At 45.6% G+C, this 23737-nt stretch overlaps 1 protein-coding gene across 1 annotated transcript in view; it reads left to right on the top strand.

Annotated features, from left to right (window-relative positions):
- TBX4 (T-box transcription factor 4) overlaps positions 1–23737 on the top strand; it is a 105511-nt gene that overhangs the window by 55648 nt on the left and 26126 nt on the right. Inside the window, exons 4-5 of the mRNA XM_055001633.1 lie at positions 1933–2052; positions 5413–5560. Of these exons, the coding sequence (XP_054857608.1) occupies positions 1933–2052; positions 5413–5560 (268 nt within the window). The remainder of the gene's footprint in view (positions 1–1932; positions 2053–5412; positions 5561–23737) is intronic.

Here is a 23737-nt window from a genome sequence, read left to right as displayed (position 1 = left end):
TAACAGGAGCTTTGCAGTGGGGCGATTTAGGCCTCAAACAGGCCGATTTTGGCCTGCGGGAGTGCTCTTGGGACAGTGCAATGACATCACTCCTGGGAAGTGACATCGTTGCACCACCCTAGGAGTGAGCCTGGGAGACCCGTTCCCATCCACTCCACCCACCGGCCAGGTTAGTGGTGACAGAGGGCACGGGATGGTAGCAGGGGATCCCTCACTTCCACCGGGGAATTGATAATCCTATTTTTTTAAAGATGCCGAAAGAGACTTCAAATTATAACTCAGAATAATGGTTAAAACAACTCAGTAATGCGGTTAAAACCTTAAGACATAGATATCAAATCTATGCTCAGAGCAGCAGGATTTAAATCCAGTGGCACCTTAGAGACTACTGAGATTTTCAGGTTATAAGCTTGACTCTCCAAAACTTATATCTTGAAAATCTCGTTGGTCTCTAAGGTGCCACTGGACTCAAATCCTGATGTTCTGCTGCAGACCAACTTGGCTACCCATTTGAAATTATTTTTATTATGACCAGAAGGAACTGGGAATTTGCTAGAGGCAAATGGAAGCAAGAAAGAAGAGAAAGAAGATAAGGCCACTTGACAATGGAAAGAGTCAGCTGCGACACAAAAAGATGCCAATTCAAATCCTACCTTGGCTGGGAGCTTGCTCCATGGCATCTCTCAACTTGAGGCTTCAAGTCTGGAGAGATCAGTCCTTCCATTGATCCAGTCTCCTGCAGAGATCTCCTTCTTCCCTCTCACTCATAAACTGCGTTATCTATTGATAGGGTTGGCATCTTTTGGTCTGGCAGGACTTGTGTGCCTTTGAAAGCTGCACGATGTGTGTGTGTGGGGGGGGGGGGTGAGAGGCTGAGCTTTCCCATCATTCATTCCCATATTGGAATTCGTTTCACTGGTTGGATTTCCCCAGCATCTGCAGTTTGGTCGTCTGTTGCCTTTAGATACAAAGTGCCATTTTGTTTAGCTGTCATAACTGGTAGCCATTGTCAGTCCCTGGCAGTTAGATCCCCCAGTTCTCCACAGTTAGCACACAGGTGTTCCAGTTGAAGTAACTTTATTAGAGATCCACTCAGAACAAGGTGCTCAGACAGTGAAATTGGCAGAAGTGGCGTAGATAGGGCCAGCAGTGTTAGTTATAGGGATATTCCCACCTTTGGGGAAAAGGACCGTTAGCCGGGATTGGGGGGGTTGGGGGGGTGAGACAGTGTGAGACATTGTTTTAGACTAGACAGTGAGAAAGATGAACTTATCTTCAGTTCTCAAGAAGGCTACATCCCGAGCCAGTTTCAACTGGCATTCAAGGACACTGGCTCAGTGGAGCGAGAAAGAAAAAGTAAACACTTGAAAGATAACCTACTGGCATTACAGCAATAAAGAACTTCCCATACTCTCAGAGACCAGAGTCAGATATAACATACATTCATGGCAGATATGCAGGAGGCATATATGACAGCCAATGAGGGACCTCTTCTCCATGAAGTTTCTAAACCTTAAAAAAAACCCATGTAAGCCAGCAATGCCCCTTGTGACGACTTCCATTGTGTGAAGAAGCACTTCCTTTTGCCAGTCCTAAACCTCATGCTTGCTTGGCTTTTTCAGGTTCTCTGCCATGGAATCTTGCGAGATGACCTTGGGCCAGTCACACTCGCTCAGCCTAACCTACCTCAAAGGGTTGTTGTGAGGATAAAATGGAGGCGAGGAGAATGCTGTTAGCTGCAGTGGGTCCTCATTAAGGAGAAAGGCAGGGTATAAATGAAGCAAATAAATAAATAGCGTGTGAATTAAGTATATCCAGACAAAAAGGTGTTTCCTCGTCATGTTTGATTAAGAATATGTGCCTTGAGGCTTGAAAGCACTACCTTTGACTTTCAACTAACGCCTTAATCTCTTTCCCCCTCTTTTCCATAAGGAGGATGTTTCCAAGTTACAAAGTTAAAGTCACAGGAATGAACCCAAAGACCAAATACATTTTGTTGATCGATATTGTCCCTGCGGATGACCATCGGTACAAATTTTGTGACAACAAATGGTAAGAGAATGTTTGCTGCTGGTAAGAATGAGTGACAAAGTTACATTTTTCTTCACTGACTGGCGCCACATCTATTTAGAGCAATCCCAGTTAGGTTCCTGGAAGAGTGGGAAATGCATCTTCCCCCAAACTCCATACTCATTTGGGAACGTTGTAGATCGCAAAGCCAGGCATAGGCGATGCAGCCATGAAGGAAGGTCTGATGGGCTTGAAGCAAACTGCCTGTGCCATGCACCGCTACCATCAAGGACACTCACGGTGGGGCATTTGCTGAGACCCTCGGCCTGGCTGAGTGCCCGCCACTGACCAGGGATCCTCGGTCTCTCTGCTGCCACCAGAGACGGCAGAGCAGCCCAGAAAGTAGCGTTTCCAACCTCTGGGCAGGGACTGGATTTCTCCTGGAATTACAACTGATCTCCAAACTACAGAGATCTCTCCTAGAGGAAATGACAGCTTCAGACTCTGCCCACACGAGACCGCTTACACGAGGACGCTCAAGTGAAGGGAGATGCAATTTTAGCTGGGAAGTGTAGTTTAAAAAGACAAAATAGAAAAGAGTCCAGTAGCACCTTTAAGACTAACCAACTTTACTAACCATCTGACGAAGAGAACTGTGGTTCTCGAAAGCTTATGCTACAGTAAAGTTGGTTAGTCTTAAAGGTGCTACTGGACTCTTTTCTATTTTGCTACTACAGACTAACACAGCTAACTCCTCTCGATTTAAAAAGACAGAGACAAAGGCACTGTCAATTTCCCCTTTCTACTCAGCCCGCAAAGATGGCTGCTCAGAGGGTTTGTTAATTTCCTCTTCACCTCCCCAAGGGGAGGTGAAACTGACAGAGCCTTTGGGGAGGCGAAGAGGAAATTAACAAACCCTCTGAGCAGCCATCTTTGTGGGCTCTATAGAGAGGGGAAAGTTGACTGAGACTTTGCCTCTGTCTTTTTAAACTACACTTCCCGGCTAACATTGCATCTCCCTTCACGTGAGCATTCTTGTGTAAGAGGTCTTGTGTAGACAGACTCTCTGTGGCATTGTATTGATGCTGAGCTCCCTCCCCAAACTCTGCCTTCCCCAGGCTCCACCTCTAAATCTCCAGGAATTTTCCAAGTTGAGGTTGGCATTTGGCAACCCTACCCAGAGACCCTGCTTGCTTCAGGAGCCTTGGGGACAGACTCCGCTTCTGTGGTAGGAGAGGCACCCAAAGGGACAACGAAATGAGTCGTCCAAGCTGTTTGTAGACTTCTTGGTACTGATGTGACTTAAACAACATGGAAGAGTCACCCTCGGCTCCTACCTCCAGGACACTGTGTGTGTACACATGAAGAAGGGAACACCATGCTTAGCAGGCTGGCTGGAGGAGTCCATCTTGCCTTCAAAATCTGGAGTCAGCTTTACATGCAGGGCTCATTTCGAGGGGGAATGCACAGGAACGCAGTTCCAGCAGTTCCCCAAAGAGGTCACGGGCCATTTTGGGCCCGTTTTGGCCTGGATTGGGGCTGAAACAGCCTGGATCGAGCCTCTGACAGGTGGTGGATCACTCTCCCACGCAGCAGCAGCCCGATCCTGACCATTTTGTGCCCCTTTTCAGCCATTTTCAGCCCTTTTTTGCCATTTTGGGCCCAATTTTGGCCCTGAATGGCCAGGATTGGGTCCAAAACAGCCAGAATAGGTGATGTCAGGGGGTGTGGCATATGCAAATTAGTTATACTAATAACACACTTCCAGTGATGGCAAGAGGCGTGGTATATGCTAATGAATTATGCTAATGAATTATGCTAATGAGTTCCTCCAACTATTTTCTGCGAAATGACCCCTGTTTACAAGTATGGTATGGGTACTGGAAGCATTAAAATGGTACTCCTGATTTCCTAAATTAGAGCCCGATGGTAATGAATGTGGATGTGGGTTATGATGCTTGAGAAAGTCTGAGGAAGACTGGACAGGAACTAGGGCTGGGAATGTAAAATGCTGTCACTCCACAGCCAACATACAGTGTCCTCTTCTGGGGTTTTCAAGGCAAACCAAGAGGGTTGTTTTACCATTGCCTGTCTCTATGTAGTGGCCCTGGACTTCCTTGGTGGTCTCCTATTCAAGTACTACCAGGGCTGATCCTTGCTTAGCTTCTGAGATCTGATGAGAGCAGGCTACCCTGGGCCATCCAGCCTTGGGCAGGGCTAGTATTAGAAAAACACAATGCCTACTTTTCAAGATGCTGGTGTGCTGGCAAACAAAAAAAGGGTGGGAGCAAGGCTAGACACACTGGGGGCAAGCCAAGCACCAACAGCTTCCAGGGGCTTATTTTGGACGCAATATTATTATTAGAGCTTTTTTTCTGGGAAAAGAGGTGGTGGAACTCAGTGGTGGAACTCAGGACTGCACAATGACGTCACTTTGGGTGAGCTGGAACAGAGGGGGAGTTTTTAAAAGTTTAAATTGCCCTCAGTGAAAATGGTCACATGGCTGGTGGCCCCGCCCCCTGATCTCCAGACAGAGGGGAGCTTAGATTGCCCTCCAGCAATCTAGACTCAAAACCGCACTGGCTCTCCCATAATGTTGTAACAGGATCTTAAGCTAGGAGTCAGTCCTATAATACAATTTTCAGTCTGAGCTCTAAAATCTGTGATATAGCGGCCTCCCTTGCATTTTACCATGAAAATGTTCCGATGATGATTTTTTAATAAAATAGTTTGTCAAAGTGTTTTAAAAAACAATGGTTTAAACATTTATTTGTACGTTGCCTTGGGGCTGTAAACAGGATAGGAACTTTGATAGAATAGAAGGGCTTTCCAAATGATGATAAGAATGTTACCAGAAGGGGCAGGGACTTTTCAACTGTAGTCTCAAACCTCTTAATGAAGTTTACCAATGCCCTGTGCTAGTCCACCCCCCCCACCTGCCTTTAAATACAAGCCTTTTGGGTGGACATTTGGTATTTAAAAAAGAAATACTGAAAATGCTTGGCTTTTTTCCCGCTGTTCTTTTAAAATATGTGCCTCTGCTATGTTATTTATTGGTTTTAAAAACTGGTTTGTGTTCATGGTCTTGTAAACTGCTGTGAAGGGTGTGGGAGAGGCTGAATGTGAGCCAGTGTTGTGTAGCATTTAGAGTGCTCAGAGAGGGAGACCTAGATTCAAATACCTGCTCAGCCATGAAGCTGGCTTTCTTTCATTATTTCAGCCTGTGCTACCTCACAGGGTTGTTGTAAAGATAAAGGGGAGGTGGAAGAGCCATGGATCTCCCATCTCCTTGGAGAAAGGGCAGAATAAAAATGCAAAAGACTGATAAAATGTGTTTGTCTTAGATAATAAACTGAGAAGGCAAACTCCTCATGGAATATCTTTCTTTTGCTTTGGGGACAGGATGGTGGCTGGAAAGGCAGAGCCTGCGATGCCCGGACGCTTGTACGTTCACCCTGACTCGCCCGCCACTGGAACCCACTGGATGCGTCAGCTGGTGTCCTTCCAGAAGCTGAAGCTCACCAACAACCATCTGGATCCATTTGGACATGTAAGCAAAACTGACTGGAAGTTTATCCTTGTTGCTTTTGTCCTGTCTAAGATGCTGCTTTCATTATGGAAGCGATACTGGCAGGAGAGACCTGATAAAATCAGAGTTTGGGTCAGGCGGGCCAGCTGTCTAGCAAAGGAGCCGGTCTTGAGTTTCACCTTGTTTCTGGTTTGTATACAATGTCTGCATTCAGTGGCGTTCATGCAGGATCTGCCACCATATTTCCTCTCCTGCGTAGTTCTAACTTTTTTTTTTTTTGGCAACTCTCTGCACATGGTACCCAAAATTTGTTTAGACTTCCCTGGAAGCCATGTGAATCTTTGTTCTAGTGCTGGATCCAAGCTTGCTCAGAGGAGAACATCAATGCTCTTTCAGCATTTTTCATTTGTTGCCCACATTGTGTTGTCCGTTTATACGTGCATATTTCTCAGAGGCTTTTATTCAGTCTGTGCAACAGTATTTGCAAGTGTTTTTGCCCCGTTTCCTGCCAGTTGGAGTCTCTGAAGTACTGCATCTTCCAGTATGTTCAAAGTCAGGGCTGTATCCACACATGTTGAATATTGCGCCCTCTTTCTGTTACAGTGATAATTTGCAACAAGATTGTCTTACCCACACAAGAAAATTCAGTTGCAAATTATTGCTAAAGTGCCATGAGGATGCAACATTCAGCAATGTGTGGATGCAGCCCTGGTTGCATAAGCAAATTATATGACCCCTGCAATTGCTTTATGAAGCCCTATAAAATATAGATAGTATTTTTATTTGGAATCTCTTAATTCATGTGTGGTGTGAATACTATAAAGGGACCCGTGTGACTGTAGTTTTAACACAATGTACAGAGCAGAGGTTCCCCTCTCCCCAGGATTTGCATTTAAAGTTGTATTAGAATTACATTTTGAGAGCTGATCTTTCACTATTCACTCCCCAAAACTGTGATCAGCATGTGGTTTGAATTGTTTTTTTCCTGGGCTGGTCTTGCCTGTAGCTATTGCAGGGAAACAAAGGCTAAGAACATCTAATGATAAATGTACAGATTGGCCCCCAACACAAAGTGACGTTCCCACCATTCTTAAACCTAGACTTTGATCCTGCACCATGCACATGTGAATAATTTTATGCAGTTCTTGTAGACACAGGGCAAATTGCATTATAGGCTGGGATGCTGCTGTGCAAAACCTCTGTATATTAGCTGCTGTGTGTAAATATCCTAACAGTGAAATCCTAAACAAAGGGGTTTTCACTGCCTATAGGCCACAGGATTGGGAATGTCATTGTGTGAGTTGCAGGAAAAATATGTGAGCGGATGCACACAAAAACACACAATTAAGTCAATTTAGAGCATTATATTGCATGGAGAATGCTATGTGCAGAATAATAACATTCAATTTATATACTGCCCTTCAGGACAACTTAACATCCACTCAGAGCGGTTTACCAAGTATGTTATTATTATCCTGACAACAATCACCTTGTGATGTGGGTGGGGCTGAGAGGACTCTGAGAGAGCTATGATTGACCCAAGATCACCCAGCTAGCTTCAAGAGGAGGAGTGGGGAATAAAACCTGGCTCTCCAGATTAGAGTCCTGCCACTCTTAACCACTACACCAAACTGGGAAGTAGTTGGTGAAATGCTTGTAGCAGTCCAGATCCACATTGCAAAAATTACATATTTGCTCTTTGGATAAGAGCATCGAGCATGCAATTCCACAGTGTATGAAAACAGAAATGAAATGACTTTTTTTGGGGGGGCAAACCCCCCCACCTCCCCATTAAATCAGCACTCGGGACATTCTGTTCATCTGTGGGAGTAGGAAGCTGTTTGGAGTTCATCTCAAATGACCTCACTAAGAGGCTGATCTCTACTTCCACCTAACAAGATGATGTGCGTTCTTTTTTGTTCAAGGGAAAACTGTCATCTCTACCATCGCATCCTCTCCATTTGGTAAGAAGGACATGGCTTTTACTTGCAGGTCCGGATCGCATGATTGTCATTCATGTTCAGCTGTATTTGCCTCCTGGAGCAATTTGGAATCCAAAAAGTTTAACGTTTTAGTTCTTTTGTGTCCAGCTTGGTTGGAGAAGCCAGCCGCTCTTCAACTGCAGATGGCTGAAGAGAATTTTATCACCCCTTAAATTTCAAACATCCGTTTAAAGCCGTCTCTGCTTAAAAGCAAAATCTCCCCTCTTAGGGCAAGACGTTAATTTATGTATTTCAAAATCTTTACATGCACAAAGATAATCAGTATGACAACCCCCCCTGATTTATGAGAATGTCCTGAGGGTGGTGGGGGATAAAACAAGCTTAACTATTTTGACAGATTTTTGGGCTTCAAATCATTGGAAGCTGTATCTCCCCCCCCCCCCCCATCCCCTGCTGCCTGGATGAGGAAAAAGGGAAAACTCTTGTGAAATACGCACAAGTCAAAAATGCTGACATGATGTAAATGCATCTATTAATACTGCCAGATTTATTTAATGCTCGAAATTGAACTACCACTGAAAAATGACCCAGTTCTTCAAAATGCCACTCAACAAAAACATTAGATTAATCTGTTTCCACAAAGACATATGTAACAAAAGTCACCTATAAATATAAAATCTTAATAGCTTGCATAATAAGTTGGTGCTTGTTGCGGGTTAAGGAATGGCAATACGGAATTGTCAGAAGTGTGGTTAGGTTTGCGATGATAAGCTGTTTGTGAAAAGAATTCCCATGTCAGAAAGAATCAAAGGATGCATCTGGAATTTGAGAGGGCAGGAGGGATCTAGAGCCCATCTGGCCCAATTAAAAGGTTGGACTGAGTACCCACCAGCAATTAATTCACCAACCTGTGCAATCCTCGCCATAATGTGCCAACTGCAATGCAGAAAGGCAGTTCCAAGCCATACTATTTTGAATAACTCAAGCAAGATACCAACCCATAATCTACAATGAAGAACATCCCTTTGTGCCTCGGATGTTCTATTCAGCTGCATGTCATCTAACATCCTGTACCTGGTCAAGCCAGTTCCTGATTTTCCTGTGGAAGAGGGAACTTCAAAATCATATGGTGCCATGCCTTGGAAGGACCTCTGAATCAGGCAGGTCTTCTTTGCAGTCATGCAACCTAGAGGCATTTAATTTGAGAAAGTGAGATACATCCCTAGTTGAGAAGCAAACCAAGTCAGATATCTGGAAAGAAGTCTGAGCAGAAAGTATGGCAAGGAACAGAAGGTAGCAGGTCTGTTGGAGTTGGGTACAGGACCGGCCTGACAATGGCCGTTTCCACACTACTTACCTTCATCCGGAACGCCACGGAACATCGTAAAAAAAACACGGAAGATAGCGTCTTCTTGCGTGAGTTTTGTGCGACATTGCGCAAAACTCACGTGAGAAGATGCTATCTTCCACATTTTTTTCACGACATTCCGCAGCATTCCAGATGAAGGTAAGTAGTGTGGAAATGGCCCATATAGGCAAGTTAAGGTGTCAGAATATAAGGGATGCCAAATGAGACAGAAGTGAATTTCTTTTTCTCTATTAAAAATTTTCATACAACAAAAATATCTAATATTGTATTTTGCTGTGATGAATGTACAGGAGGGACACTAACATAGTTTGCCTGGGGCACCCCAAACCCTTGGGCAAGCCCTGCCTGGGGACCACAAAGAAGTCTTGCAGGAATAAGTGTGGTCTCCAAGTCTGTGCGCTTCTTAGAGGAGGTTTTCCATTGCCGGACCTGTTGGCAGGAAGAAGAAATTTATATAAGAGCAGGTAAAGATCATTAAAGGAAGAAGTGGAACAAGAAAGAGTGGTGGTGGAGTTGCCTACACGGTCTACTGGTTTGGGGGAAGGTGTGGCGATTTGCTAATGAGGGTTCTGTGCTGCTCCTGGAAGATTCCCCGTTTTGGGACTTGCTGGTATCTGGATGCCAGTTGCTGGCGTTTTGATCTAGCTTTGCCATTGCATAAGAGATAAGAATGACTTGGCTGTTTGGCTTGGGCTGTATTTTCTCCCAGAATAGGCTAAGAACATCTTACTCTCCGGGAAGGAATGATTCTTCTAGTCCATCCCTTTCAAGGATGGTCAACACCAAGCCAGTTAGGTCTTACGGCCATTATTTATTGCTGCGTGAAGAGTCAGTTATTCTCTGAGTTCATTTATTGGATATGCAAAATGAATGGGCTGATCATATTTCCATTCAAGCGCCCACAGTGAAAGGTAAAAGGACTTGGCTTACTTGTTAGCGCCAATGTTTAAGAAAAGAGAGTCATGTTGAAAAAGGGGATTATAGTTCAGTTATATGATTCCCTGGGAGAAGCTATAAACTTTTGGCGTTCGCAAATTCCATGCTGCTATCTGTTTGTTTGTATAAAAAGGGGAATTGCCATGGCAACCTTTGCATCGCGTGACACCTGATTCCATTGGAGAACCCAGGAGTTCTCTTAAAGCAGCTCCCAAATTTTTACTCGCAAGTCAATACGTTTTATGGCAGCTTCAGGGATAGTTTGTGTTATGGGGAACAAAGTGGCCCCCGGTCAAGACTGGGCTCCTTTGAGGATACTGAATGCTTCAAAGGGTGTGGCCAGAAAATTTGACTTTGTAATCTATCAGTACCCTGACCTGGATAGCCCAGGTGAGCCTGATCTCATCAGATCTCAGAAGCTAAGCAGGGTTGGCCTTGGTTAGTAATTGGATGGGAGACTTCCAAGGAAGACCAGGGTTGCAGAGGCAGGCAATCACAAACCAACTGTGTTAGTCTCTTGCCATGAAAACCCCAGCAGGGGGTGCCATAAGTCAGCTATGACTTGAGGGTAGTCACCACCACCACCAATCTATTAGATTATTAGAAATTAGAAATCTATTTATGAGGAAATATGAGAGGGAGGGAGAGGTGAACATGCCTGTAACATGCATTGTGGCCACCTTTTTGTTTTGCTGGATGAAAAGTTCTGTGTAACTCAAAAGACTGCGTACAGAAAAAAACTGGCTTAATGAGGGAATCTTGTTTTGTTCTCCAAATTTCCACAAATGGTAGGACACTCCAGGGTAGCTTTATAGGGTTACTTTGCTCATAAGAAGGCAAAATACTGGAAGTTTGTGGTGGTTTGGGCATTGCAACTTCTTTACAAAATAGGTATATACACAGGTTGAGCAAGTGGGAAACAAGCAGGGGCTTTGCCCTAACTGCACTGGTGCTCCACAAAGCCACTCCGTTGGAGGCTCTTCTTACTAGCCACACCCAATGTAAAGCCATGTTTACTCCACCTTTCTGCTAAAACACAACCCACAAAGTAGAAGTACCAGAACTAGGTTGCCTCAGCTTGGCACAACACAGTGGCATGTTCTCTAACCATTGTTTTTATCTGTTCTGAGATTGCTCATACTCTGAGCCCATAATAGTAAGACCTGCTTCTCCTAGAGAGTGAGATTGGACTGAGATTTCTTGCAAAATCAAGTGGCATAATTCCCAATCCCTCCATACAGCCACCTTCACTTGCTAATGACAAGGAAGCCACTCGACTCTGGCATCTTCTCTCTTACTGGAAAGTGCTGGCAAGCCAAGCTTCCAGAACCGTTTGCTATTTTCCCATGATGTTGTTGTGGTTAAGACAATCACTGGCTTCTTTAATTACCTCGGCTTGCACTGACAAACTTCACCTTCCACATGCTGGTTGTTCTGTATAATACTAACTTGGAATCAAGCTGTAACATTTGGTTATTAAAAATTACCGAATGTGATTTATGGTAACAATCCTATTCACAGGCGACTTAACAGCCCTTTGCAGGAAAAGGTCCAGTGGAAACTTTTGTGTTTCTCTATTTTGGAATAAAAACTAGGAAGCATTTATAGAGAGAAAGATGGTGTTTTGTTTTCTCTGAGCAAAGTCCATTGAGGGCCAAACTACAAGTGACGAATGACACAGGTTGGACACTTGTCAGCTTCCCTCAAGTTTTGATGGGAAATGTAGGCAGCTTGGCAGAATGTTGGACAAGTGACAGTTGAAAAGTCCATTGGACAGCAGTCGGAGAGCCAAGCTGCAAGACCAAGATGCCTACATTTCCCATCAAAACTTGAGGGAAGCTGACAAGTGTCCAACCTGTCATTCATCACTTGTAGCTTGGCCCTGAGTCTACTCATTTATAAGGAAAAAACATAAGGATTCTTTGGCGAATCCATTCAAAGGCCCTTCAATTTCCCATGGTGGTCAGCTGGGTATGGGCAAGAAGCCCACAGGCAGCACATGATGTCCTCTCCTGTTGTACCCAGCACTAGTTGTTTACAGATAGATTGCATCTGCATAGGGAGGTTCCATTTTGTTGTTGTGGCTATAGCTGTTTTCCTTGAGGTAGGCTTTGCTGTTTTCCTGGCCTTTTTTGTATTGAAACTAGTCTTGTTCTTGTGGCTATTTAAAAAAATCCTCTCTCTCTCTGTGTATAAAGTTTGGGTACACACACACACACAATCCCTTCTTGTAACCTGTTTGCACTATGCAGGCTCTTCTAATTCCTTTAACAACTGGGCTATTCTTTACATTTTGGGGTTGGTTAAACATATTTCTCCAAGATGGAACTATAGACAGTGTTCCCACTGCAGAGGATGGGAGTCATGCATTCTCCTCTGAGCTCGTTGGAGAAATGGCAGGGTAAAAATGAGAAGGACACCAGGAATAGCAATAATCTCTTTCAAACTATCTTCAGTTCTTTCTTTTCTGATTCCACAAAAGTACATGTGCAAAACTGAAATCTAAGGATGCAACTAGACAAGAGGGTAGGAGATTTATGGTCAGATCTTCTGCATGTTTTAGAAAAATTATGAGCTATTATGGAGGAGGATTTGGATTGTGGGCCACTTCGTTCTGGAAAGGAGACTTAATTTGCCCTTCTATATTGATTTCCTGATAGCAATTGCACCTCTCCTCCAGAGGTCCACTTATAGAGGATGCTACTAGAGCCGAGAGGACAGGACAGAATGTAATGGGGTAGATTCTACAGAACCTTATATACAAAGCCAGTTTGGTGTATGTTACGCATGGTTGGAACCGGGTTTGATTCCTCACTCCTCCGCTGGGGGACCTTGGGTCAGTCACAGCTCTCTCAGAGTTCTCTCAGTCCACTCACCACACAGGGGGACTGTCATGAGGATAATAATAACACACTTTGTAAACCACTCTGAGTGGGGGTTAAGTTGTCCTGAAGGACGGTATATAAATCATATGCTGTTGTTATTAATATTTATTATTACACAGGCCGTTTCCACACAGCTTACTTTGTTCCGGAAAACAGTGAAATCTCGTGCAAAGACGCTGTTATCGCGCCTTCTCGCACGATAACAGCGTCTTCTCGTGCAATAACAGCGTCTTCTCGTGCGATTTTGCATGATAACAGCATCTTCTCGTATGATTTCGTGCGAGATTTCGCTGTTTTCCGGAACAAGGTAAGCCGTGTGGAAATGGCCACAGTTTACAGGAATAGCGACCATCAATCAAAGCTGTTGAAATGGTCTGAAACTGAGAAGATATCAATGTTATTCTGCTATGGTACTCTGAATTTATGAAGGGTAATGCTGGTCAGATAGGAGGGTCTGGCATGGTCCCCTTTAAATAATTCATACCAGGGTGAAAATTTGGAGTTAGAGATCAGTTGTCTATCTGAGGCAGCATTGTGTTTGAACGCACAGTCACGAGTATTGGTGCTGGCCATAGGGAGATCGTAGGAATCATCTGAGATGGAATTGCAGTAGAAAATATCGTTATAACAAATTACCCAGGCAAGCATCTTTCTGCATCGTCATAAGACATTGTCTGCAAAGTAGATTGGCAGGTGTCATTCCTAAGGGTCTTTTTCCCAGTAGCTGAGCATGGTTACATCTACACATGCCCCGACTGAAGGCAAGACTCTCAATTCTCTTTAAAAAGAGATTTTGAATAGATTCCAGTTTCATGACAAGTGTTCATTCCAGCCCCAAACCTCTGCTCCACACAAAAATCCTAGGACAGCCTCACTCTGATACATTTTCAGAGCTGGATCAATAAAGAAACCACCCTCAGTACTGTGAAATTTCAGAATATCACCTATGGTGCTGATGTCACAGAGTCCACCTTCCAAAGCAGCCATTTCCTGTGGAGGAACTGTTCCCTGTAGTCTGGAGTAGGGTTGCCAGGTATCCAGTTTTCCCCTGGACAGTCTGTTTTTTTTAATTGGACTGTCCAGGGGAAACAGTTAAAATACCGGACACAGGGCTTTTTTTCAGCTGGAACGCAGTGGAACGGAGTTCTGGCACCTCTTGAAAATGGTCACATGGCCCGTGGCCCCGCCCCCTGATCTCCAGACAGAGGGGAGTTTAAATTGCCCTCCACACCTCTCCAGCGGCGCAGAGGGCAATCTAAACTCCCCTCTGCCTGGAGATCAGGGGGCGGGGCCACCAGCCATGTGACCATTTTCACCAAGGGCGATTTAAACTTTAAAAAACTCCCCCTTCGTTCCAGATGACCCAAAGTGTGGTCCTGTGCTGGCAACCCACTGAGTTCCACCACCTCTTTTCCCAGAAAAAAAGCCCTGACCGGACATATAAATGTCTGGTATTTTTGTGCATGGGAGAGAAGTGGCTGGCCACTGGCATGCCGGAGCTGGCGGCAGCGCCAAAGGTTTTCCTGTGCTGCTGCCTCTGCCTCCCCGCTGCTTGAAGCACTCCTGGGGGAGTGGCTGGCCGGCCCATCCAGCCTCCTGCACCACCTTCGCCTCCTCCTCCCTGCTTCCAGCCTGCCTGGCTCTCTGCATGCCAGGGAAGCAGCCAGATGGCCCACTAGCCCGGCTGCCTGTGCACCAGCAATGACATCACTTGGGAAGTGATGTCATTGTGCTGGAGCTGGGCTCTTGCGCACACACGGAGGAGACAAGATAGGTGAGTGCCAGGGCCCCCATCCATTTTTTGGTGGGAGGCCATCTGGCAACCCTAGTTTGGAGATTCCAGGAGCTCTCCACACCCCAACCGGAAGTTGGCAAGCGTAGAGGGATCTGGTCATGCCCTCCTCTTGCCCCTGAGAGCCAAGCTACAAGTGACGCCTGACACAGGTTGGACACTTGTCAGCTTCCCTCAAGTTTTGATGGGAAATGTAGGCGTCCTGGTTTTAGAGCTTGGCTCTCCATTTAATTGAAGTTTACAGAAACCCCCTCACACGCACTCAGCGGAGGGGAAGGGGGGCACCCGGCGAGAGCCTGACGCCTGCACTCCCCTCCCGACCGCATGTTCTCCCTCCCATAGACTGCTGCTCTGTAAACTTCAATTAAATGGAGAGCCAAGCTGCAAGACCAGGATGCCTACATTTCCCATCAAAACTTGAGGGAAGCTGACAAGTGTCCAACCTGTGTCAGGCGTCACTTATAGCTTGGCTCTCAGAGTCTCTCTACATGGGCACATGTTCGTTTAGTGCTGGGAGACGCAAAGTTAGCAGGGAAGCATAGTTTTAAATGACAGAGCCAGCGGAGATCGCTCTGGAGGGGATGGATTCTCTCACAGCCCTCCGCCGCCTCTAGCGCGCCAGACTGCCTTCCCTTCCAGAGCTTTTGCCTTGCCACCCTTGCTGCTTAAAACTTTGAATTAGCCTCAGCAGGGCAAAGTCTCCAGAAGGGGAGACAGTCCAGCACACAAGAGGGGGCGGAGAGCTGTGAGAGAACCCGTCCCCTCTGGAGCAATCTCCGCCGGCTCTGTCATTTAAAACTACACTAATCGTATTTTACTCCAGAAACTCCCAGACCACTTTCCTTTCATGGTTGCTGAGCTGCAAAAATACACCATTTTTTCCCCACAAGGTTGTTTGGCATTAGCCCCCTAGTACGGAGGCTCCCACCCCTCGGTAGCTGTGAAATTTGTAATTGGCAGCTACAGTAGAGGACTCCATAGGCACACTGGGCCAGCTTAAATAGGGTTCGCCTCTATTTCCCTTCCCCCTCTGCATCTCTCGCCAAGTGGCTCTAACCCAAAACCTTAGACTTCTTTATGGGTCACAGTTGTACCTTTTGGAGTCTCTGTAAAATATCCTTTGGGGCTGGAACACCTCCCTTTTTTCAGTTATACTGACTGTCGGCGGGCAACCTGGATGGCTGTTTTTTGTTTTGTTTTAATTTTACTCGCTTTCTCAGGGTTACTTTCTGTGCTAAAAGTAGCACAAGCCGTGGATGGAGCTGGATACTTCAGTTCGGCGATCTTCAAAGTGGCTAAGGCATAAAACCCAAATGGGATTTGGGCGCCTAACTCTCCCAGGACTGCTTTGGAACTCCCTGCTTCAAACCGTTCACGTGTTACAAGAAGCAAGGGCAGGCAGGAGAACAAGCAAGAAGCAGAGGTGCAAATGTGTAATGCAAGTTTTATAGAGTTTTTAGTGAGGAAAATGTTTTGCAACCTTTTCACAATTAAAAAAAAAGAAAAGAATTCCTGCTTTTAAGATGAGGAATCTGAATTCAGCCTGAGAAGTTAGAACCTCCGCGTTTTAAGACTGCTAGGGATAAACATACTTGGCAGCTTCCAGAAGCAACCTCTTTTGTGTTCTGGTGATGTAGAACACGAGGTGATTTTTCCCAGGACCACCCAGGTCAAGTCCACACAAGGGGCTGTTTCTTTCCCAACTTCGGCCATTTCCACACGGCTTACCTTGTTCTGGAAAATAGCGAAATCTCGCGCAAAATCTCGCTAGAAGATGCTGTTATTGCGTATTCTCGCGCAATAACAGCATCTTCTCACGCGATTTCGCGCAATAACAGCGTCTTCTTGCGAGATTTCGTGTGAGATTTTGTTGTTTTCCGGAACAAGGTAAGCCATGTGGAAACAGCCTTCATCACATTGCTACTGTGAATGCAAAGACAATTGCAGCAGAACGTAGCCCCTGGATGGGGCAATTCTCCATTCTTTCCTTTCCCACCAGCTACTCCCCTCTCCATCTCCAACAGGCACTTTGCTGGATTTTTAAAAATGTAGTTTGTATATCTACCAATTGTAATTAGTATATTTTATTGTAGTTGGTATATTTACTACCAATAATTCTAAAAAAGCTGGCAGCATGCTCACCAGTGAAGGGAAATGGAAGGAGAAAAATTATCCTGGCTATTGGCAGGGAGATACAGGAGTCTGCATCTTGGTCTCCACTTTCCACAAACCAGCCTGGGATGGATGTAATGGTCTTTCTCTTTTCCAGTTCTTCACTGGCTGTGCTGCAGGTTTCCCCAAACCTGAGCTATTTTCACACATCTTACTGGTCGTGCAAAACTCCCAGAACAATGGCCACAAACCGGAGTCATGACGGGAAATCGTGCCGGGAAGACGCTGTCATTCCGGGAGTTTTGTGAGATTTCCGTGGCCGGCGTGAAAACAGCCCAGCTTTGGTATGATCTTTCTTAAAGACCAGATGATAGTGTCATCTAGAAACCCCCAGAAGAACCCCCAGAAGAACACTTGGGGAGGCAAGGCAGAGCAAGAACAATGTGTGGAACCAACCCTAGTGAATTCTCTGCTTGCACTAATACTTCAGCATACACGTGCTAGATCCTGGAGCACTAAATTATTTGCAGGGTTGTGTTGATGGCTGCACCTCCAGCGATGTACAACAATTCCATCATCCCTACACCCAAACCCAGGGACAGATCTACTCTACCGTCTTTTATATGGTTTTATATCAGTTTAACAATCACAGCTTGGCTGGGCTCAACTTCAGGTAACTGGTTTGTTGAAGGTCTGAAAATTTTCTGTTGGGCATTTCTAGTCCTAGGCTCACCCACTCTCAGAGAATTAGTTAATAACAAGTGGGGGGCCCGCAAGGACTTGCAGGGGTCATCTCTGTTCCCCTCCCGCACCATGTCCTCTTTCCCTTCCCTCTCCCTGTTTTCCTGCTTCCTTTTCTCCTTCTCAACTGCCTTTGTCTGTCCCCTGTTTTCACCTTTCTCCCTTCCACCCCAGGCAGCCTCTTCCCTATGGCCCAGTTGCATGGTGGGGAACTTGCAAGAACTTGTGGAGGGTACTTAACTTCTTCCTGTATCCCCTTCTCCACATTATTTCCTATTTCTCTCTTCCTGACATCCTCCATAAGCTCACCTTTCCCTACATCTTTCTCTCCTTTAAACCTATTAAATAAGTTACCTTTTCTCTGTCCCTCATCTTCATCCATATTTCCTAATTTACTTCATTTATATACTGCCTTTCTCCACAATGGGGTGTCAAATGCATTTGTTATGAGGGCCAGATCTAACATAAACATCACTTTATTGGGCCAGGCCAGGTGTACCATAACACGTAATGCCAGGTATCAGAGATACAAAATTGATAAAGGACACAGGCAAACTCAATTAATGATATATTGTCGAAGGCTTTCACGGCCGGAGAACGATGGTTGTTGCAGATTTTCCGGGCTGTATAGCCGTGGTCTTGGCATTGTAGTTCCTGACGTTTCGCCAGTAGCTGTGGCTGGCATCTTTAGAGGTGTAGCACCAAAAGACAGAGATCTCTCAGTGTCACAGCTGCTGGCGAAATGTCAGGAACTACAATGCCAAGACCACAGCTATACAGCCCGGAAAATCCGCAACAACCATCAATTAATGATATTTTTAACTCGAAATACAAACATGCTTAAAACATGAATACACACTTTGATAACTGATGCCCCTTGCTGTGAACTATTGCATCGACATCTGGAGTTAAAGCTATTATATATTTCCATTACAGGAAGTTAAGGTTTAAGTTTCACCTATAAATGCCACCCTTCCTACAACATTTACAAATATGCCAATTCATTTAAATTCTCACAAATACGTTACTGAACTGTGGTCACCTGTGCCCCCATTGCTTCAGCAGCCTTCTTGAAACCCAGATCAGAGACAACTAGGATAGGGTTCCCGGATCCCCTCAACCTCCCAGCACTTATCATAAGCTGTTCCCGTAACCCTCTTCCAGCTGTTATTGTTGTAAGCTGTTCCAGGAAGTGATGTCATCACACTGGTCGTGGGCTTGCTCCCACGCTTTGCATGGGGTCAAAATCATCCCAAGCAAAGTGTGGGAGCATGCCCGTGGCTGGTGCAACAATGTCACTTCAGGAAGTGATGTCGTTGCGCTCCCTAGGAGCATGCATGCCATGCGTGTTTGTGGAGTGTCTGCCGGTGGAGGGTGAGTTCAGGGGGGCTTGCCAGCTGCCCCCAATTGCTGGTGGATCGGCGGGCAATGGGGCAAATCTCCAGGAGTTTGCCTGCCACAGACAGGCACTTGGGAACCCTAAACTAGCAGCAGTTGTCATCGTAAGCAACTTGCATCGTGCCCCACAAGATTCAGGAACCGTGAAAATTCACAATCCTAAACAAGCTTATTTCAAACTAAACATGCACAGGACCGGTTATCACTCCCACTTCACCAATGAGATTTACTCCCCAGTGAGCACACTCCAAATTGCAGCTTTCTTATGAAGGAAGACTTGTTAACTTTACTAGTACCTTATTCCCGAGTAATGATGGTTATTATAGGAGTCAGGAGAACAATCCTAAACAAATTCTATTCAGAATGTTACTGAAGTCTGTTCAGTTGCTGGAAAGTGTTCTCGGGATTGCACTGAATCAAACAGGCTTTAGGTGAGAATACTATTTGCAATACCAGGGGTAGAAGAGAAAACATGTGCAACAGCAACATTACGACTAATAATATTAAACTGCCGGTTTAAAAAGGACCTAACATCAGGCTGTTTCCCCAACACAGTTTTCCTAATCCTAACTATATTGCTAGGTCCCCCCCTCCCGCCCTCTGACACCCCTCACCTGGCTGGTGGGAGGAAAAGGGGGGGAATGGGTCTTGTGGGATGCTCTCCTGGTGCAGCGCAATAATGTCTCTTCCAGGAGTGACATCATCGCGCAGGCTGTGGGAGTGCTCCTGCTCTTCACGCCAGGTCGATTTGGGCCCCAAATGGGCTGATGCTATATAATAAGAGCCACAGAAGGTCTGGATCCAACCCACAGGACGTTAGGGGTATGCAACCCCCCAAAATTTGGGTTTCCCACTTCGGGTTTACCCGAAGTGAGAAAATGAATTCTAATAACCCGAAAGCTGAAGCAGCAAGCCGCTTCGGATTTGGGTATTTAAATCACTTTGGTATGCTCTGTAAAGTTTTAGAGCATACCAAAATGAAGGGGGAAGCTGTCTCCCAGCCCCCACCCACCCCACTCCATTTAGCCCCCCCCCCCGTCTCCCACCCCCATCTTCCAATCCCACTTACCTGTCCGTGGAAGGCCACAGCTGCCACCTCCGCCACTGCAGCAGCCAGCTGGGTGGCGGGGAAGGCCAGAGCCCATGTGTCTGCTGCCTGTGCCGCTGCTGCAGCGGCCAACTGGGCGGTGGTGAAGGCCACAGCTGCTGCCTCTGCCACCCACACTATCACCTCCGCCACCACCGGAAATGCCCAGGTAAGTGGAGTTGTGGGAGGGAGCCCTTTAAAAAGGCCTTGAAGCTTTCCAAAGCGACCCAAATCACTTTGGGAAGCTTTGATTTAGGGTTTCCAAATTGAATTTGAGAAAGTCGAATCTTTATGGATTAGGTCCGATTTGGGCATTTTTCCTGAATCGGAACCCCGAAGCACACACCCCTACAATTTATATGTTTGACACCCCTGGCTTGCATCATACATATTGCCTCCATATAATCTTAAAAACAACCCTGAGGAGTAGATTAGGCTGGTAGTGTATGACTGGATCAAAGTCACCTCCAGTGAGTTTCCACAGCAGAGTGGTAATTCGAACCTGGGTCTCCTACATCCTACCCTGAAACTCTAAACACCAGACTACACTGGCTTGGGGAGGATGCTGTTGAACAATACCAAGCAGCAAGGCCTGGATGAGTCATGCAAATCATGTGATATTAAGTCATGTGGTAGTTGTGTCTGAGCCTGGCTCCAATCAGCCAGCCCGAAACAGCCCTGGAAAGGGCCCTCCCCCTCCCCCTGCCTTTTCCTGATAGAAATCAAGCCTGGAATGCTGGCTCTACTATTATAGTTGCCTAGCAACAGCCACTGAGGGCATATAGTTGCCTAGCAACAGCCACTGAGGGCATATGGTTAAGGTTACATGCACTCCTTTTATTATTTTGGGGTTTTTCTTAACCCACAAAGTATTTTTTTCAGCAAACCTAGGACATTTTTCAGGTGTGTAGGAAGATCTGTCTTGTTCATTCATGGCTCCAGTCTTCAGATTTAAGTATCCACAGATCGGGACCACGTCGCTATTAATATATAAGATGCATCTAGTGCTTTTAGCATTTGAAGTGCCACAATCATATTTTCTTATTTAGAATATTTCTATGCTGCCTCTTCAGAGTTCTGCTTGAGATGGCTTACAAATTAAAAACCACAATATTAAAACCCAAGCTGCATAAAAACTATCCATGAAATAGAAGCTGACCATTAACAAGCTGATAAAATCCGTAATTCAAAACCTGGGTAAAAAGATGTGTTTTAGACTGGCGCCTTAAACAAAGTAACGTAGATGCCAGGCAAGCCTCAAGGGGAAGAGCTTCCAAAGGCGAGGTGCTACCACAGAAAATGCCCTGTCTCTAGTCGCTGCCTACCTTAACTCTGAAGGCAGGGGCACAGACAGCAGGGCTTGATAGGCTGATCTTAACTGGCAGGCTGGACACTATGGGGGAGACACCCTGGCCCCAAGCCATTTAGAGTCTTTAAGATAAGAGTCAGCACTTTGAATTATGCCTGGAAACAGATGGGTAACCAGTACAGATCTTTCAGCACAGAGGTGATACGGTCCCTGTAACCAACCTTGACAGTAGACTGCGTGCATGTGTTATGTGCTGTCAAGTTGCTTCCGACTTATGGCGATAGTAGACAGCAGACTGGCTCTTGTGTTTTGGTCCAATTGAAGTTTCTGAACTATTTTCAAAGGCAGCCCTACACAGATGGCGTCAGACCGTCCTGGGAATGCCAGTATGGTGGTGTGTTTTTGATTGAAGCAGTTGCAGTAAATTGAAGAAATGACTATGAAGAAGTGAATATACAAAACGGGACTGGACAACATATGCTGGCAAAACCCATAGGCGTGGCACTTGGAAGCTTCATGGCTTCATAAACATCTACAGGCAGCTAATTAGCATTTAGCAATGAATGATGGACTTTTGTATATGAATTGACTTCCATTGTGCACTACAGACTAATGAACTGTTTTTGTATTGAATTATCTTCTTACATTATAGAAACTGACTTGAATACTGGATGTGCACTTTGAATGAATGAATGGATGAATTATTGTTCTTCGTCTCTGTATTGGAAAAGTTATAACTTTTGTAGCAGTAATTTTCCCACCAGTTGGATGTTAGAGCGTTCAGTTATTATTCTGAGGTCCCCTGCTATGGCAGGTCATCCCCCCCCCCCAGGTGCTGCCCCGTACCACTGCTTATCTGACCAGTAGGGGGGAAGGCACTGGGAATTGGGGAGCACCCCTGAATACATGTGCAAAGTACACACATACTCACCTGCTGCATGTGAGTGTAAGTAAGAGGTGAGGCTGAAGAGAGAATGACATCTCTAAAGCATTCTGTTGAGTTTGTGGCTGAAATGAGGGTTGACCTGGCAGTAGCCTGGATCACAGCTCGTTCTCTTTCGCATGTGCTACACCAGCTCTCAAAGAGTTGAATACTAAACAGAGTTACATTGTCCTCTTAAGCCCATTCCATAGAATGATGGAGCAATCCTAAACACCCTTCTAAGTCTACTGGAGCCGATGGGATTAGAAGGGTGTAACTCTGTTTACGACCAGAGGAGTTAGCTGTGTTAGTCTGTAGTTGCAAAACAGTAAAGAGTGCATCTGACAAAGAGAGCTGTGGTTCTCGAAAGCTTATGCTACAAATAAGTTGGTTAGTCTTAAAGTTGCCACTGGACTCTGTTCTGTTTAGGACGGCATTGTTGATCTGAGAGAAGAGTTGGACTCTTAAACCCCTTGCATTTATTCCTTATAGCGCTTCTCTTTCTTCCCCCTTCCTCTTCCTTTTATCTCCTCTGCTCTTAAAATCACCCTTGTGCCAATTCCTTGGGGGCAGGTGGGGACCTGTCTCTCTCTATATAAATTATTCTGCAAAGCATCACTTATTTGGATGGCATGCTTTAATGAGTTTCACCTTGAAAAATCTGGCTTTTAAAAAACCCATAATTAAGCAAAGACCAAATTAAATGCATCGACCGATGCTTTCAGTGGCCAAATCCATGGCTCTACCTAACTTTGGAACAGTTTCCAGCACTTTATTTCCATCAACTACCCAGAAAAGAAAAAAGCTAACCTTAAAACCTAGGCCTTTCCCCTTTTGTGGTCAAAGCCTTGAAATCCCACAGAAGCCAAAGAGTTAAAGAGAACCCCAAGGAAGGCTGAGAAAATGCCGCCAAGTTTCTCGTTCCTTCTTCGGGAGGGAGGGGGTGTGCGTGTGTGTGATCTGGAAAATGTCATCAATAAAAACTACATTTAAATGGTATGGGATGCAGCCCGCTACCGTGGGTGGAGTTATATGCAATCAGATGAGAAGGCGCTTTAAAGTGCACCGTTATGGTTCAGGCTTATCCATCTAGAAGAGAAGAGGCTTCTGTTTTTGGTTTTTTCTCTATTCCTCCCCCCCCCCGCCCCTCCAGCCACTGCCATCCATCAGCATCAGATATAAGCATAGCTAAAGCAGAGGAGTGGAAGGGGAGAAGAATGGACCACCAGACAATCCCTCCTTTTCAGAGGTGCCCTGACTTTCAAGGATTTGCTCTTTAATTTCCACAAAACTATATAGAAGCAGGCTTCACCTGCAAAACAGCATTTAAGTCAAGGCTGACATGTGCAATCTGAGGTACTGCAGAGCAGCTGCCAAGGACAGAACTTCTGTATGTCATCCATAGGGTTGCCAACCTCCAGGTGATGGCTGGAGATTCCTGGAATTACAGCTGATTTCCAGTCGACAGAGATCAGTGCTCCTGGAGAAAATGGCTGCTTTAGAGGGTGGACTCTATGGCATTATACCCAGATGAGGCCCCTCCTTTTCCCAACCCCCACCCTCTCCAGACTCCACCCTCCAAAGCTCCAGGAATCTCCCAAGCCAGAGCTGGCGACCCTAGTCATCCGAAATGCTTTTCTAAATGGGATCTGTTTAGATTGTTATTCAGCAATCAAGTGGTGTACATGCGCATGTGTGAATTGG

The sequence above is a fragment of the Eublepharis macularius genome, chromosome 17, assembly GCF_028583425.1.
Source record: "Eublepharis macularius isolate TG4126 chromosome 17, MPM_Emac_v1.0, whole genome shotgun sequence".
In the NCBI taxonomy this organism is placed as follows: Eukaryota; Metazoa; Chordata; class Lepidosauria; order Squamata; family Eublepharidae; genus Eublepharis; species Eublepharis macularius.
Note: the sequence above shows the minus strand (reverse complement) of the source record. Positions and strands in the feature narration are given on the sequence as shown.